This window comes from Penicillium hispanicum (genome assembly GCF_028827665.1).
Source record: "Penicillium hispanicum strain IBT 35686 chromosome Unknown utg000001l_segment0_segment0, whole genome shotgun sequence".
Lineage (NCBI taxonomy): Eukaryota > Fungi > Ascomycota > Eurotiomycetes > Eurotiales > Aspergillaceae > Penicillium > Penicillium hispanicum.
The window spans coordinates 729,848-743,277 of NW_026623193.1; the positions used below are offsets into that span (position 1 = coordinate 729,848).

At 54.1% G+C, this 13,430-nt stretch overlaps 8 protein-coding genes across 8 annotated transcripts; 1 reads left to right on the forward strand and 7 right to left on the reverse strand.

Annotated features, from left to right (window-relative positions):
• Nucleotides 1-518: 518 nt before the first annotated feature.
• N7459_000280 (Zn(II)2Cys6 transcription factor) lies at nucleotides 519-2,027 on the reverse strand (the record flags this gene model as incomplete). Its single annotated transcript, XM_056939465.1, has 1 exon — nucleotides 519-2,027. The coding sequence occupies one exon, from the start codon at nucleotides 2,025-2,027 to the stop codon at nucleotides 519-521; it is 1,509 nt and encodes a 502-aa protein (XP_056803745.1).
• Nucleotides 2,028-2,561: 534 nt separating this feature from the next.
• On the reverse strand, nucleotides 2,562-2,951 carry N7459_000281 (uncharacterized protein; the record flags this gene model as incomplete). The annotated part of the gene is made up of 1 exon (XM_056939466.1): nucleotides 2,562-2,951. The coding sequence occupies one exon, from the start codon at nucleotides 2,949-2,951 to the stop codon at nucleotides 2,562-2,564; it is 390 nt and encodes a 129-aa protein (XP_056803746.1).
• A 38-nt stretch (nucleotides 2,952-2,989) lies between these two features.
• On the reverse strand, nucleotides 2,990-4,039 carry N7459_000282 (n-alkane-inducible cytochrome P450; the record flags this gene model as incomplete). The annotated part of the gene is made up of 1 exon (XM_056939467.1): nucleotides 2,990-4,039. One exon carries the CDS (start codon nucleotides 4,037-4,039, stop codon nucleotides 2,990-2,992), a length of 1,050 nt encoding a protein of 349 aa, XP_056803747.1.
• Nucleotides 4,040-4,759: 720 nt separating this feature from the next.
• On the reverse strand, nucleotides 4,760-6,354 carry N7459_000283 (CRAL-TRIO domain-containing protein; the record flags this gene model as incomplete). The annotated part of the gene is made up of 3 exons (XM_056939468.1): nucleotides 4,760-5,268; nucleotides 5,342-5,441; nucleotides 5,599-6,354. The coding sequence occupies 3 exons, from the start codon at nucleotides 6,352-6,354 to the stop codon at nucleotides 4,760-4,762; spliced, it is 1,365 nt and encodes a 454-aa protein (XP_056803748.1).
• Nucleotides 6,355-7,075: 721 nt separating this feature from the next.
• On the reverse strand, nucleotides 7,076-7,405 carry N7459_000284 (uncharacterized protein; the record flags this gene model as incomplete). The annotated part of the gene is made up of 2 exons (XM_056939469.1): nucleotides 7,076-7,207; nucleotides 7,358-7,405. 2 exons carry the CDS (start codon nucleotides 7,403-7,405, stop codon nucleotides 7,076-7,078), a joined length of 180 nt encoding a protein of 59 aa, XP_056803749.1.
• A 401-nt stretch (nucleotides 7,406-7,806) lies between these two features.
• N7459_000285 (PWI domain-containing protein) lies at nucleotides 7,807-8,935 on the reverse strand (the record flags this gene model as incomplete). The annotated part of the gene is made up of 3 exons (XM_056939470.1): nucleotides 7,807-8,352; nucleotides 8,435-8,606; nucleotides 8,790-8,935. The coding sequence occupies 3 exons, from the start codon at nucleotides 8,933-8,935 to the stop codon at nucleotides 7,807-7,809; spliced, it is 864 nt and encodes a 287-aa protein (XP_056803750.1).
• A 679-nt stretch (nucleotides 8,936-9,614) lies between these two features.
• Nucleotides 9,615-11,454, reverse strand: N7459_000286 (putative GABA permease; the record flags this gene model as incomplete). The annotated part of the gene is made up of 4 exons (XM_056939471.1): nucleotides 9,615-9,991; nucleotides 10,058-10,900; nucleotides 10,957-11,189; nucleotides 11,267-11,454. 4 exons carry the CDS (start codon nucleotides 11,452-11,454, stop codon nucleotides 9,615-9,617), a joined length of 1,641 nt encoding a protein of 546 aa, XP_056803751.1.
• A 386-nt stretch (nucleotides 11,455-11,840) lies between these two features.
• Nucleotides 11,841-13,350, forward strand: N7459_000287 (cytochrome P450; the record flags this gene model as incomplete). Its single annotated transcript, XM_056939472.1, has 2 exons — nucleotides 11,841-12,784; nucleotides 12,837-13,350. 2 exons carry the CDS (start codon nucleotides 11,841-11,843, stop codon nucleotides 13,348-13,350), a joined length of 1,458 nt encoding a protein of 485 aa, XP_056803752.1.
• Nucleotides 13,351-13,430: the final 80 nt, after the last annotated feature.

A 13,430-nucleotide genomic window follows, 5' to 3' on the forward strand; every position in this document is an offset into this window, starting at 1 on the left:
GGCCCGAGAGGCCCTTGCCGCTCATTCTGTTCACATTTCTCATGACAAGATGACTTTCACCCCCATGAAATGGTGTGGCCGGCAGCTATGCTCCATTGCTGTCGGGTCGCGGTCACTCCACACCGGCAGGTGATCTCTTCGCTCGCCTCTATCCTGTCTGTAGATATATAATCCTAATTCTAATCTGCTCTGGGAGATTGAGTCTGGCTACGACTGTTGGATCAACGCACTTGGGCGGTTCGCGGCTTTGGATCGCCGTATGAAAATCCACCGTTATACTCTGAAATCTGACACCGTCTTCATTCCCTTCAGTGGAGTAGGTTCCTTATCCATGCCTGTGATATGAATTGTTCTTTTCCAGTGATTGTTCTTTCAGATTGGATCTGGTCAATGTTTTTCTATTCATTACTAAAAGCAACGAAGATGACAATTGCTCAATTGCTCTGTTCATGTAATGAATTGTAAATAATATGTATCGCGAAGCTGTAATAATGCTGCCTGCTCGTAGCGACTCAGTATCAGGGAGGCATCGCCACCGTGAGATGTTCATCGACCAAGTCGAACCATATCCCCCCATATCCAGAAGCCTTGGCGTCCCTGACCACTTTGATAAATCCCTGGAGCCTCAATAAACTTTTCTTCTGGACGGCAAAAGAGGAGCACAGGGATTCCATCAACTCTTCTCCCGGTCCCTCCACCTCGAACATGGCCAGTACCAGGGGAAACACCGCCGGCAAGGCTGTGCATTTCGGGGCGAAGGATGGAGCAAAGCACTCCATCCCAGTGAAAATGGCCATCGCATAGCCCTTTGCCGTCTCGTCCTCAACCCCCAGTGGATACCGCAGCCGATGAATAATCAACAGGGCAGCTAGCCGATAGAGCCTGGATTGGGCCATCATCCCCATGATCTCATGCCTCTCGTACCTTGTCAGCCAATCCTCCGGTGTGATAGGCTCCCATTCTTGAACAAGTCGTTCGATGCCAGCCAACGCCTCGAAGATCTCCGCCCGGAAGGCGGGACTGGCATCTCTGCCCGCTTTCTTGAGCGCGTGGCTGCACTCGCAGATATCGTAGAGACGAGGGAGGAGCGTCGCACAGAGGCCCGCGTAGTGATCGACAATAACGCGATCCGTGGGGGGCGCGAATCGGATGATCGGTTTTTCGCGGTGCGCCAGACACTCGACCGTGTCGATCAGGATGGGCGCCATGATGACTGTATCCATGAAGGGGGATTGGGCCAATCTAGGGAACCAGCGCTTGGTGGAGACGAGCGCGGCCTGTAAAATCGAGTGGCTTGTCACCGTCGACACAGTCGTCAGCAGATTGAACACGTACATGGCCTGGCCCAGGAAGAGGGTCGAGGCGGCATCGAAGTCGTCCCTGATGTCTGCGTGCCGCAAGCGCTGCAGGCCACGCGCTGCCTTGGCCATGTCGGGCTCCTCGCGACGCAGGACGAGGGACTTTTGATAACGGGTCATCAGCCCTAGAAACGCGAGGTACCCTTCTGTCAGCGTCGGAGCGGACAATTGGAGGATGGTCGAGACGGATTCCTGGAATTGCGGCGCGAAGCTCGAGCCGAGCATGAACGGCAGGTGTGTTGCGGCGAATTGGTTGGGATCTGATACTAGACGTAATGCGTCCGAGGTGTTCTGAAGACTGGTCGGGGCAGCGAGTAAATGCTCTGGATCGATGCGCAAAGCAGAGGCGATATGGCTCCCACGGTCTCGGAGTGGCTTAGTGTGAGATGGCAAGATTGACCTCGAGGCTGGGCGGCGTGTGTTGATCGTGACAGCACGGCTCTTCACCCCCTCGGGGCTCTTGCTTGGATGGTGGCACTCAACACCCCAGACTTGCATTTGGCCATGGGGGAAGGCCTTGGCCGTTGGCCGACGGCCGAGGCGCTTGTTGGCGCGAGACACGGAACAAGTCGCATTCAGATGCCGGCATCGGGCGCACGTAGGCTGGTCATCGGGGAAGATGCACTTTTCCTTCGTCACGTAGCAGCGGTCGCACGCCCTAACCGGCATACTCCCGGGGGAGAGAGCGGACCGAAGCCCGATCAGACAGCAGGTGCGACACGAGACGAAGAGCGAAAGCCCAAGCTCTCTAGCTCGTTCGCCTTTTAGCTCTAGTTGGGCAGCTCAGGGTGGTGGAGGAGAGGTCGAAGAGGGAAGATTTACCGCCGCGGATCCCCCAGCCTTCCCCGCTTCCCCAGCAAAGTTTCGCTGTGACCATCCCTCAATGAGGAGTGACGCTGAAGAACAGAGAGAATGGATATGGATCTCATCTTCCACGGTGATGGATCAAGAGTGACCGGATTGCTCACCACCAACATGAGGTGCATCCGGGCTCAATTCCCACGATCTATAGCACCAACGCCTCTTGCTGAAGAGACGGGTCTAGGACAATATAAGTGACTGGTAGATAGAGCTATCTCATACCAATCAACAAGATGTGAAATACTCGTGGAAAAAGAAATATAAAACTGACATATCATTATTGACAATATTCGGAATTTCATCCAAGAATTCTGATAGCAGGGTATGGTACAGAGAGTAGAACTACGAGCTCGCCACTGGTGTCATGGCAACTTTCGTGCCGTTGAAACTGGCCAGCGTAAGCGTCAATGATTCCTCAAACGCTCCCTCGTCTCTGCTTTCAATCTTCTCAAAATGCTGCAGGAGCCTCACGATCGTGTATCCAGCCTCGGTGAGCGCAAACTGCTGCCCGATGCAAATGCGAGGACCGCCGTTGAATGGGATGTAGCCCCAGCCTGGCTTCAGCTTGTCCCATCGCTCCGGTCGATACTCCTTGGCATCGGCGCCGAATATTTCAGGGAGGCGGTGCATCGTGTCTACACTATACGTGACCTCCTGGCCCTTGCCCACATACACGGGGTCTTGTCCATCCGGTCCGCCGCCAACAGGCAAATGGGTGTCCTTGTTGGCCATACGTACGTTGAGCGGGACAACGGGGTAGAGACGGAGAGCTACACATCATCTGTTAGTAAGGGATGGATATAATGCGAGGGATCGGGGCGCTTACTCTCGTTGAGGACCCAGGTCAAATAACTCATCGACTTGAGATCTTGGAATGACGGTTTCCGGCCTTCCAAAGCCAGGACTTCTCTCCGAAGCTTGTTCCAGATGTCTGGCCGTTTCGCCAGTGTGAAAAAGGTGATACTTAACAGGCTAGCTGTGGTATCGCGGCCAGCGAGAAGGATATTCAGGAGTTGATCGGTGAGTTCGGTCCTGTCGAGCGTTCGCTTCGAGAGCTCATACAGAAACACATATTGCTGCTCGTCAAGCTTCTGTGCCTCCGAGGAGACCTTCTCACCACGGTCGAGCGCAATACGGTGCTCAATGGCCTTTTGCACAAACAGGTCCACGTAGGCGCGGGTGTTGACCACTGCCCGCGAGAATTTCTTGTCGCGGTGAAACCTTCGAAAAGGGCCCATACGAAAGCGAGTGACGAGTCCTTCCTGCGCATCGTTAAAGTCCGTCGCAAAGGATGATCTCAGAGGCGAGGAATCATCGCCGAGCGAGTGGACCGACTCTCCAAACAAGAACTCGGTAGCTGAATCAAGGGTCTGTTGATGGGTTAGCAAGAGGGAAAGGACATGATTTCGGGCAACCAGACACACCATTCGAAGGAAGAGGTTTTGTAAGTCAACCGTGGAGCCATCGCGAGGAATCTGCTGGATCAGAGCGGACACATGCGTCTCATAGACATTGATGTCGGTGATCTGGTTGCGGTTGAAGTTGGGGCGGAGCAGAGCGCGCGAATGCTCCCATTTACTCCCGTCGGTTGAGAATATGCCATGTCCTAAGAGAGGACGGAACGAGGTGTTTCGGTTGTCGCCCAGGTCGAAGTCTTTGAACTTGATTGCCAACACCGCCTGGACGTTCTTGGGCTCGATCGTGAAGATGGTCGTTTGCCCGGCCGTCTTCGCCTTGAAGGTGGCCCCGTGGGCATTAAACAAGCCTCGAATGTGCTTCAGAAAGCGTCGCTGCTTGCCAGCGAGGATAATATCTCTCATTGTGCCCAGGCCAAACGGGCCTTCCGAGACGATGTGCGCCGGTGGCCGGCATCCATGCTTGCGCGAGTAATTCCACTCTAAATCATGATAAGCTCGGCCTCTCCCTTGAACGTACGGATCGCAAGTAAGTTCCTACCCTGATAGATTGGTGTAATCTTGAGTGCAACAACGGTGATCGCAGCTGCACCGACGATAAGGAGGTAGAGCGGCACATCCAAGAAAGGCATGATTCCAACTGGTCCGGGGCCAACACTTCTCTGTGAACCACCAAGCATATATGCAGCAGAAACAAGCCTTAGACGTTAAACTTATATTCGCGAATTTGCTGCACGGAGCCAGAATTGCTCCGACGGAATTGGTGATTTCCAATTCCCCGAGGGGCCGATGACGCACTCATGCAGCAAGTTGCAGACGTGAAGGAGGGGGCTGCATTCTAGTTCGAGTAATTCCAGTCAGCGTAGAATCCTTTCCTGCTTACAGAATTTGCCTGTATGTCACACATCCGCTATTCGGAATTCCTTGGTTGTGCCGGGCGTTTATGGTGCTTCCAACAGTTGTATCTACACGGATGCCAAATCCTCCCGACGTCCACCGGGTAAAGGCTGTTGATCCACCGATGTAGACGATCATGAGATCCAATCAGAAGGCAAGATATAACCTGAAACGTTGATGCCTTGAAACCCGACAGAATCTTGCTGCAAACGATGTCTGGGAGCTGGATCATGCAGTTACCGTCCCGACACTAATGCCGCCCATCTGCTGTGAAATTGCTTTCTCCTCATCTTTGGCCTGCACGGGGGCGACAGGAGGGTAAAAATCAATCAGACCCCCTTCTTTGATAACCCCAAGGCGATCTTCCATACTACGCGAGCGCACATAGGGGTCCAGTCTCCAATAATTTTCACGCAACTGCTTGATGACCGAATCTCGGCGATCGATCACATCTTCCGACGGAGGATTAGAGAGCCACTCCGCCGTGACACGGAAGAAAGTATCGCTCAGCGTTTTCCTTTCGGCAAGGATCGTGTCGCGCGTGGCAGTATCATGGATTCGATCGTTTTCGTGCGGCTGAGGCTCGATATACTCCCATTCCCAGTCTTCCTGCCCACCAAGCTCCTTGATGATGTGTTCTTGGGGAATGAGTTGTTCAAGAGCCTTGGCATCGTTGATGAAGTGGACTTTTGCAGCGACCGCTGGGTCGAGGAGGCCACTGATGATTTTCCAAAAGCCTGGGTTGATCGATGATCAGTGCCAACGTTCCAGCGATCGCAACATTGAAATGACCAATTGAGTGGAACATACCGGAGAAGATCCAAGGCGCATTGAAGAAGACCATTGCCCCCAAAGTTTCTGGGTAGTACTCTTGGAAGCCATCAATAATGAATTTGACCGGAGCAAGCTCCTATAGGCAGGCATTAGCGGGCAAATCGCATAGCCGATAGCATCAATGCTCAACTGACCCAGTTAGATAGGGAGAATGAAGTCAAGTCGAACAAGATGGTCTAAACAACGGATGAGTTACTCTTTCATCAATTCACACTGGGGAAAAAGGCACTGACTATTGTTTCGACCGGTGGGACATGTAGCATGCGAACCAACTCGATGCAATGTATGATGTAGTCGTTCAGCGCCTTGGTCGTCTGGGTACCTGGCTCGTGGGTTCTGACCCGGGCCACGATAATCGGACGACCAAACTTGTCACAGCCATGCAAGTGACCCTTACCCGTCCAGAGCTGTTTCATGAAGCCCTCGCCATCACTCCTCTCGGCAGAGCTGTCTGTGAGTTGCGATTTCTCCAGCCAGTACGCTTCACCCTTGGACAAGACTTCTTCGTCGACCTTGAACTCATTGACTCGCCAGTCAAGAGCTGTGACCAGCTTGATCCACGCCTTGAGGATATCCCATTTCTCCGCGCGAATGAAGCGCAGGAGAAGCGCGTCCGGGTGGTCTTGTTTGAGCATGGACATACACGCGGCCCGAATACTGTCGCCTTGAAACTTGGCGAGAAGGGACTGAATGGTCTTGAGGTCATTCGCTTCTGCACCCAGGCTTTTGAGTGAAGAAAGCAAATTGGACGGGATGGCCGATGTTTCTTCCTCCGTGGGCGAGCATTGAGATCGACTTAGGGAGAAAAACCGTCGATGTGATTTCTTCGGCGTATTAGACGCCCCCGTGGAATTGATCGAATCACCCGAGCCCTGAAGACTTGGATCCCAAGATTGCATCACGATGTTCCAAAAGACTCGCAGTTTCTCCTCTTGGGATGGGGTCAGATTCCCAACGTAGCCAGAAGTGTCCTCTGTGCTGACCGTCATGCTGGGCGTACGATCTGCGAGTAGGGTTCAGACGGTAAACAACGGTAGATAGTGGATCGGAAGGTGGATATGGCTATCGAACGGGCCTGGTCGATGGCGCTATCCACGGTATTCAAGTATGTAGAAATGCTGCTGTCCCTGGTATGCTAGATTCGAGATCTATCACACAGAGGCATTCGGGATGCTGACCAGGTAGGAAAACGAGGGTGTTTTCTTTTTTTTTTCCTTTTCCTTCACTGTGTGATGGCCTCTGCAGCAGCCCCGCACTAGCGAACGCCGAGGGTGTTCCTTGTCCGAGACGTGAAGGAATGCAAGAGGCGCGATCTGCGGGTTTAGCTCCAAGATTAGTGTTTAGCAACCGAGCGGGAAGCAGACCACGGGCCAAGACGAACCTAAATCTCAGCCATGACGAGGGATCCGGGGTATAACGCCTGGACACCAGTGCTCTGCGCCGTTAAAGAGTCTGTTGAAGATGGAGGAAGTTTACGGAGGCCAATGACCTCGGAGTCAGACGTCAAGTCGATCCTGCGACCGGGAGTTTGTTGACTCGACTCCAACTACAGTGTGCCTAGGTACAGTAAGATGGCCACCCAAGGGTCATGGATTCATTGATCCAGGGTCCTGGGAGCTAGGACACTCACTAGAGTGGATGATGATACACGGAAATTGTTGAACATCGCTCAAAATGATTCACAGGTTTGCTCCAGATAGATAGCACTGACTACACCTTGTCCGTAGAAGTGACACCTACCTTTTCGCTGGACGAACGTCGCATGGCAACTAGCTTTTCCCGAAGCAGCTTCTCTCGCAAGTCCGTCGAGGAGATATGAACCGGTTCGGATCTTCGTGTGGCCTAAAGGGCCGCTTTGGTCAGATTGTTCGCACATGGAGAGCAAAGCCACGAAGACAAGAGGCCGACGAACACGAAGCCAGACGCGGGAACTCAAGATGGGTAGAAATGGAAGTACATGTTGGAATGTTCTTATTGAGGCTAGTGACCCACCTCGTCGGCCTCATTCATCTCCTTGTCATCCGAACCCGACGCTTGCATGGTCTCCGATTGTGAAGGTCTTGCCGAGTCCTCAAATTCATCAGTCAACTTTGGTCGCTTTTCGCTAGATGCAGATGCAGAGGAACCACGCCGTCTGCGAACGGCAGGGTTGTATCTTTCCATAGACTGCCGTCGACCCCGGTCCCTTCTTGAACTGCGACTCCGGCTTTTACTGCCTCTGCGATGCCGGTGACGGTGACTGCGATCGCGACTCTGGCTGCGGCTTCTACTGCGGCTGCCGTGTCGACGATGGTAGCCGCGATCACGGCTACGGCTCAGTCGACGAGAATCATGACGCTTGTGATACCTGCCACTCCTTTCACGAGAGCGTGATCGGGAGCGAGAAAAATATCTCGAGCCAGAGGAGCGCCTTTTGTGCCGTTTGTGATGACGTGGTGGGGTCACGCTGCGGGAGACAGAACGCCGTCCTTTTCGGTCTCTTCTGGGAGTACGTGAGCGTGAGGAATCACTGCGGGTATTGGATCTGTGTCGATCACCATGGTCCGGACTGCGTCTGCTTCCTCTGCGGTCTCGTCGATCGGGGGACAAGGATCGGCTGAAGGTAGGGCGGCGGCGGCGGCGGTCCTGAGAGCCATCGCGGTCCTGAGAGCCATCGCGGTCCTCCCGGTGGTTTCGGCGAGGCGGTGATCGTGAAATGGAGCGGGAGCGGGAGCGGGAGCGGGAACGAGAGCGAGAGGGAGTGCGCGTGGGTCGACGACCTCTGTGAGAGCTAGACGGGACGTAAGAATCGAATTCGCGTCGAGATGGGGGTTCACGGTATCGGTCCCGGCTTCGGTCTCGAGGAGACCGCGACCTGCGTCGGTCAAAATCACGGCTACCACGGCCTGGGCCTCTTCTTGCCCGCCCACGATCTGCACGTTCTCTTCGGCGCAGGTCCTCCAAGTCGCGTTCTCGAACTCGTTCTTGTTCCTTCTGGCGCCGAGCAGCTTCGGCAGCCTTCTCGGCTTCGATCTGCGTTTCCAACGGGTCAGAGACCTTGCTGACCTGCAGCATGGGTCATATCCATACCTTCTCCTGGATGAGCTCGAGCTTCTTGGCCTCCAGGAGCTCCTTCGGAACGCCCTGAGGGTTTTCTTGGCCACTGAGACACAGTGACCACAGCTCTTTACAGAACTTGGACGTGTCCTTGTCGAGGAAGCCAGTGAGTTGGATCTGGAGAGACTTGATATCGGGCTGTTGTCTCGGATACCCGCGTTAGTGAACTGCCCACAGACCAGTGATGAGAGGAGTCGTATTTAGCAAGACATACGAAGCGAGAGCCTTCCAGTAGATTGAAACAAAGCTCAATGACCACATCGTCCTCGTTGCCAAGAATCTCAGATATCCGGCCTGCGATCCATCTGCACCAAGAAAGAATCAGTACCCGCCCGTCGTTGTAATCAAAATCCGGGGAAGGTCGGCGAACTTCTTCATGACTTCGATGTTGACTTTTGTCATGTCCACCTTCCGACTGAACTCGGGAGGGAACTTGGTCTGCTTCAGCAGCTTCGCGTCCACAGGGGCCGCCATCCTGTCCAGTGGGAAAGCTGCAGGAGAAGGAGAGAAACGCGAGGTGGAGGGAACGCGAAGTCCACAAGAGTCCCAAATTGGAATTGCGCGGGCGGCGAGCGGAATACTGCCGACCGCCTTTTCTGAGTGAGGCAGAACCCACCATGGTGATTTTAGTGTATAGTACTACTGTGTATACTACTAAACCAATTATAACTGAGGCTAGAATTGAACCCGACTGAACACAGCCATGTATAGCTTGATATAATCGATCTTTGTACGTTTTGGCTGTGTAAATTTCATACATTCCTAGGGCGTTCTAAACAGGCAGGATTTTCTTCAAAAATTTGGGTGTAGGGGTTTTATCTCTTGCATCTACCCAGCATCTGTCAAGACAGGGGCATCATTGAAATCGTTTCATGACTGCTATCTACCGCTGTTATCTACACCCTAATTCCTCCAGTCTTCCTCGGCCTCGGATCCAAGCTACAAGAGATGTGAAGAAATGTCCCCCCCCCCCCCCCGGGAGGTGGGCAACGATGGCTGATATGGACCTGGCCATCTGCACGATGATCCAATACGGTCTTCTGCAGTTTTCAATTGGCGGCATTGCAATATTCCTTGGATCTAGATTGATATAGGGGAAAGGTATCTTGATTTCTAATAGTTACAGGTATATAGGCTCTCGAGGAATAGCCCACTAATTATTCGCCTTGCTGGCTGGGTTCTCAGCTTCGGCAGATTGGAGGGTTGTTGGGCCAATCACGCCGTCGACAACGAGGTGTCTGACGTCGGATGGGCCAGCAAAGCGCTTGTTCGCGGTGGTGAACCAGGTCACGACGCTGAGCAACACCACAAGCCCGATGGCTGCACTGGTATAGTTCATGGTACTCGAGTCGACCGGAGCCTCGGAGGGGAAGTTGAATGTGATCGAAGCGAACAGCAAGACAACCAAGCCAATCGCATTGAAGCTGAGCGACACCGGGAGCGACAGGGCATAGGCTCCGTCGAAGGGAATGACATGACCGCAGAAATAGCCAAGAAGCCGGGAGAACAAGACCAGGCCGTAGGAAACATCTGTTGGGATAATTGCATTAGCGTTTAGCGCCCCCTCCTTGATCCTTCCAGGCAAAGACAACTTACAGAAACCGGTGCTGGCAATGGTGACCACCGTCTCAAATCCAGTCTCGGTACCAAAGTAGATCGCATTCAGGGCCAGCTGCACGATAATCGTGAGAATGATGGAGTACACAGGGATCTTCTTTCTCGGCTCGACCTTGGACAGCAATCCGGAGAAGGGAAGGCCATGGTCTCGGGCAAAGGCAAACACTGATCGCGATCCCTCGGCGACCAAGCTGATAGACGCCACCATCACAATGACGGTGATCAAGCTGGCCAGGATACACGTCCCGGCCTTGCTGTTGGTCGAGTGGTAGAATACTGCGATGACTGGCACCCCGGTGCTTGTGCCCGCGGTGGACTCGATATCCCCCATGCAGAAGCACAGGGTGAGGAGGAAGCCAAACCCAGTCACAGATCCCAGGATGACGGCCATAAGAATTGCCTTGGGGGCATCGCGGCTGGGATGCGTCATTTCCTCAGTCATATGGCTCGGTGCATCGTAGCAGCACATGCCGAAAAAGCTCTGGATGATACCAATCACGGTGGCCATTCCGGCACCGAATCCGCTCAAGTTCTGGAAATCCTGGAAGACAAAGCTGGCATCCTGCTTCTCGTGGTTGGTGGCCAGCAGAGTGATGATGACCACCACGAAGGAGATGATGTTCCAGAACAAGATCAAGCGCGACAGACGGTGCAGAGCCTGCGGCGCCAACACATTGACCGCCATGGCGAAGAGTCCTACCCCCCATGCAACCAAGACGGTGTGCCATCGCTGGATGACGAATTCTGGGAAGACTAGGTTTGCTTGGCCGAGGATGAAGTTCGATCCAATCGAGTTGTTCGTGGCGCCCATGGCCAGAATTCCTAGCGATCGGGTGAGTCCTTGATTCTGGACCAACGCAACACTGGCAACAACTCACCAATCAACATAAACCATCCAGTGACATATGACAGCTGTCGCGATACTTTTGGCGGCGCCAGCATGGCGACCCAGGAATATTGGCCTCCGGCAACCGGCCAGCGCGAGCACATCTCGGCCATCGCCAATGCGATCAAGATCGTGACGGCGCAGACTCCCAGCCAGCCAAAGATCATGACTGGAGGACCGCCGGCCTCGACACCGATGATGAACACACCACTCAGTGCGGTCCAACTGTTGTAACACGGAGAGATGGTTAGTCACATCGCCGAGATTCATGGATGCTCTGCTCGAGGTATGCGGCTGCTCACCATGTCACAATGCTGAAGCTAAATCCTACCATATCAAACAGGCCAAAAGAACGCTTGAATTCTGTATCCCCAGTTAGCAGGCTGCCCGAAATGGATGGAGTCTCTTCGATTCTACCTTGCTGGTACCCAAGATGCTCGAGGGTGAGATCCTCCTCGGTCGAGGCATCGAACACCTCTTTGGTGGCCATGGTGTAATCTGGAAGCCGGCAAATGGAAGACAATCCTTGCTACCTATGATGACCGCCGCGATGCAAGGGATCACTATATATGCCAACGGCGTCCATATCGTTATCGAATCCATTAACGCGGCCGGTTACGCGACAGATAAGGCTGGACGATAGCAGCGAGCGAATCGTTGCTCGTCGGAGGCGCCGCCAAATCCATTCTCCTAATCCCTAATCAGCAGCGCTTCGGTCCACCCGACAAGACGCGCTCTGATTGGCCCGATAGGAATCACTCCGGCCGGGGACTCTGTTATCACTCGCGCTCGCTGGCTCTTGCCGGGTTTCAGTCTCGGGTTTAAATAGGGAGTCATCAGGACCGTCGCGGCACCATGTTTGGATATCACTAAACGATGGCATTCATATCAGGCCTGGGCCTGGCTCCGGCACTTGGGCTATTATCTCTCGTGGCCCTGGGTAGCTTGATTTGCAAGTGGATCTACCGGCTCTATTTCCATCCACTTTCTCGTCTTCCCGGTCCGAAGATTGCAGCCTGTACCTCGCTATGGCTGGCCTACCATACCTATATCGGCGATGAGTGCACGGTTGTCTTCGACCTGCACCGGAAATTCGGACCGGTGCTGCGTGTGGCCCCGAACGATGTTGATATCGCGAGTGGCGATGCCATCGACCCGATTTACCTGGCCCGCGGCGGCTTCCCGAAGGCGCCCGTATACTCCAAGTTCGATATCGATGGTCATACCACCATCTTCTCGACGCTGACCCTTCCCGAACGAGCCGCGAGAGCTAAGTCGGTTGCTCCACTCTTTTCCACGGCCTCGCTACGGCAATCGGAGCAAGTGCTGTCGCAGGTATTCGATGATTTTGTAAGCCGCCTACAGCGAGAAGCCAGGAAGGGGCAGCCGGTCAACGTGCTCAACATCTCCCGCTGTATGGCTATCGATGCCGTGAGTGCGTATCTCTTCCAGCACCGCTATGGGGCCCTTGACGAGGACTCGGGCGTGATGTCTGCCTCGCCGTTTGTGGATGCCTACGTTGGCGTGGGCGCCTTCTTCAACCTGGTGCCCGGACGCCTGGGAGACCTGACAATGACTATTGCAGAGTGGCTCGTGTCCAATGAAATCACCGAGAAAGCGTTTAGCCTGATAGATAGCTTCACCGGACAGCTGGTGAAGGCTGCGACGCCCAAAAGTGGCAGCTACCAGAGCCGTCTATTGGAAAAGCAGTCGCCCATGCAGTCCCAGATCGAGGTCAAGGATGTCTGCTTTGCCGGCACCGACTCGACCAGTATGAATACCGCGACCACCATGTGGTACCTGGCCAAGCATCCTGAAATGTTCGTTCGGCCACGCATCATGCATTTGAATAGATCTAACTTGACACTTTAGATACACCCGACTCCGCGAGGAGATCCAGAGTGCCACCGCCAGAGGCGAAGATCCCATGCTCTGCAATTACCTTCGAGGCACAGTCCGAGAAGGCCTGCGTCTATCATGGGCGAACCCTATTCGACTCCCGCGGGTTGTGCCAGCCGGGGGGTGGAACTATCACCATTACCACTTCCCAGCCGGAACAAGTGTCGGCGTGGCCTCTTTCCAGTTGCACCAGGATGAGACCGTCTTCCCAGATCCATCTCGCTTTATGCCTGAACGCTGGCTGCAGCCCACGGACGAGATGCTGAATCACTTCTTTGCCTTCGGCAAGGGGACGAGAGCGTGCATCGCGCAGAACTTGGGTACCCTGGAAGTGACCACGGCAATCCTGAGAGTCGTAGAGGCGGACTTGCTTCGTGGATCGAGCGTGGTTGGCGATGGGAAGATCCACCTCAAAGAATGGTTCAATTCGCGGGTCGAAGGGGAACGGATTCTGATTCAGTTGAGCCCGGGCGTGAGCAGCTCGTAGATAGCCATCGTAGAGCGTCGTCGGGAGAGGTCGTCACAATTCAGAAAGTACTTTGCTGACCTCTCACATATAACCGAGTA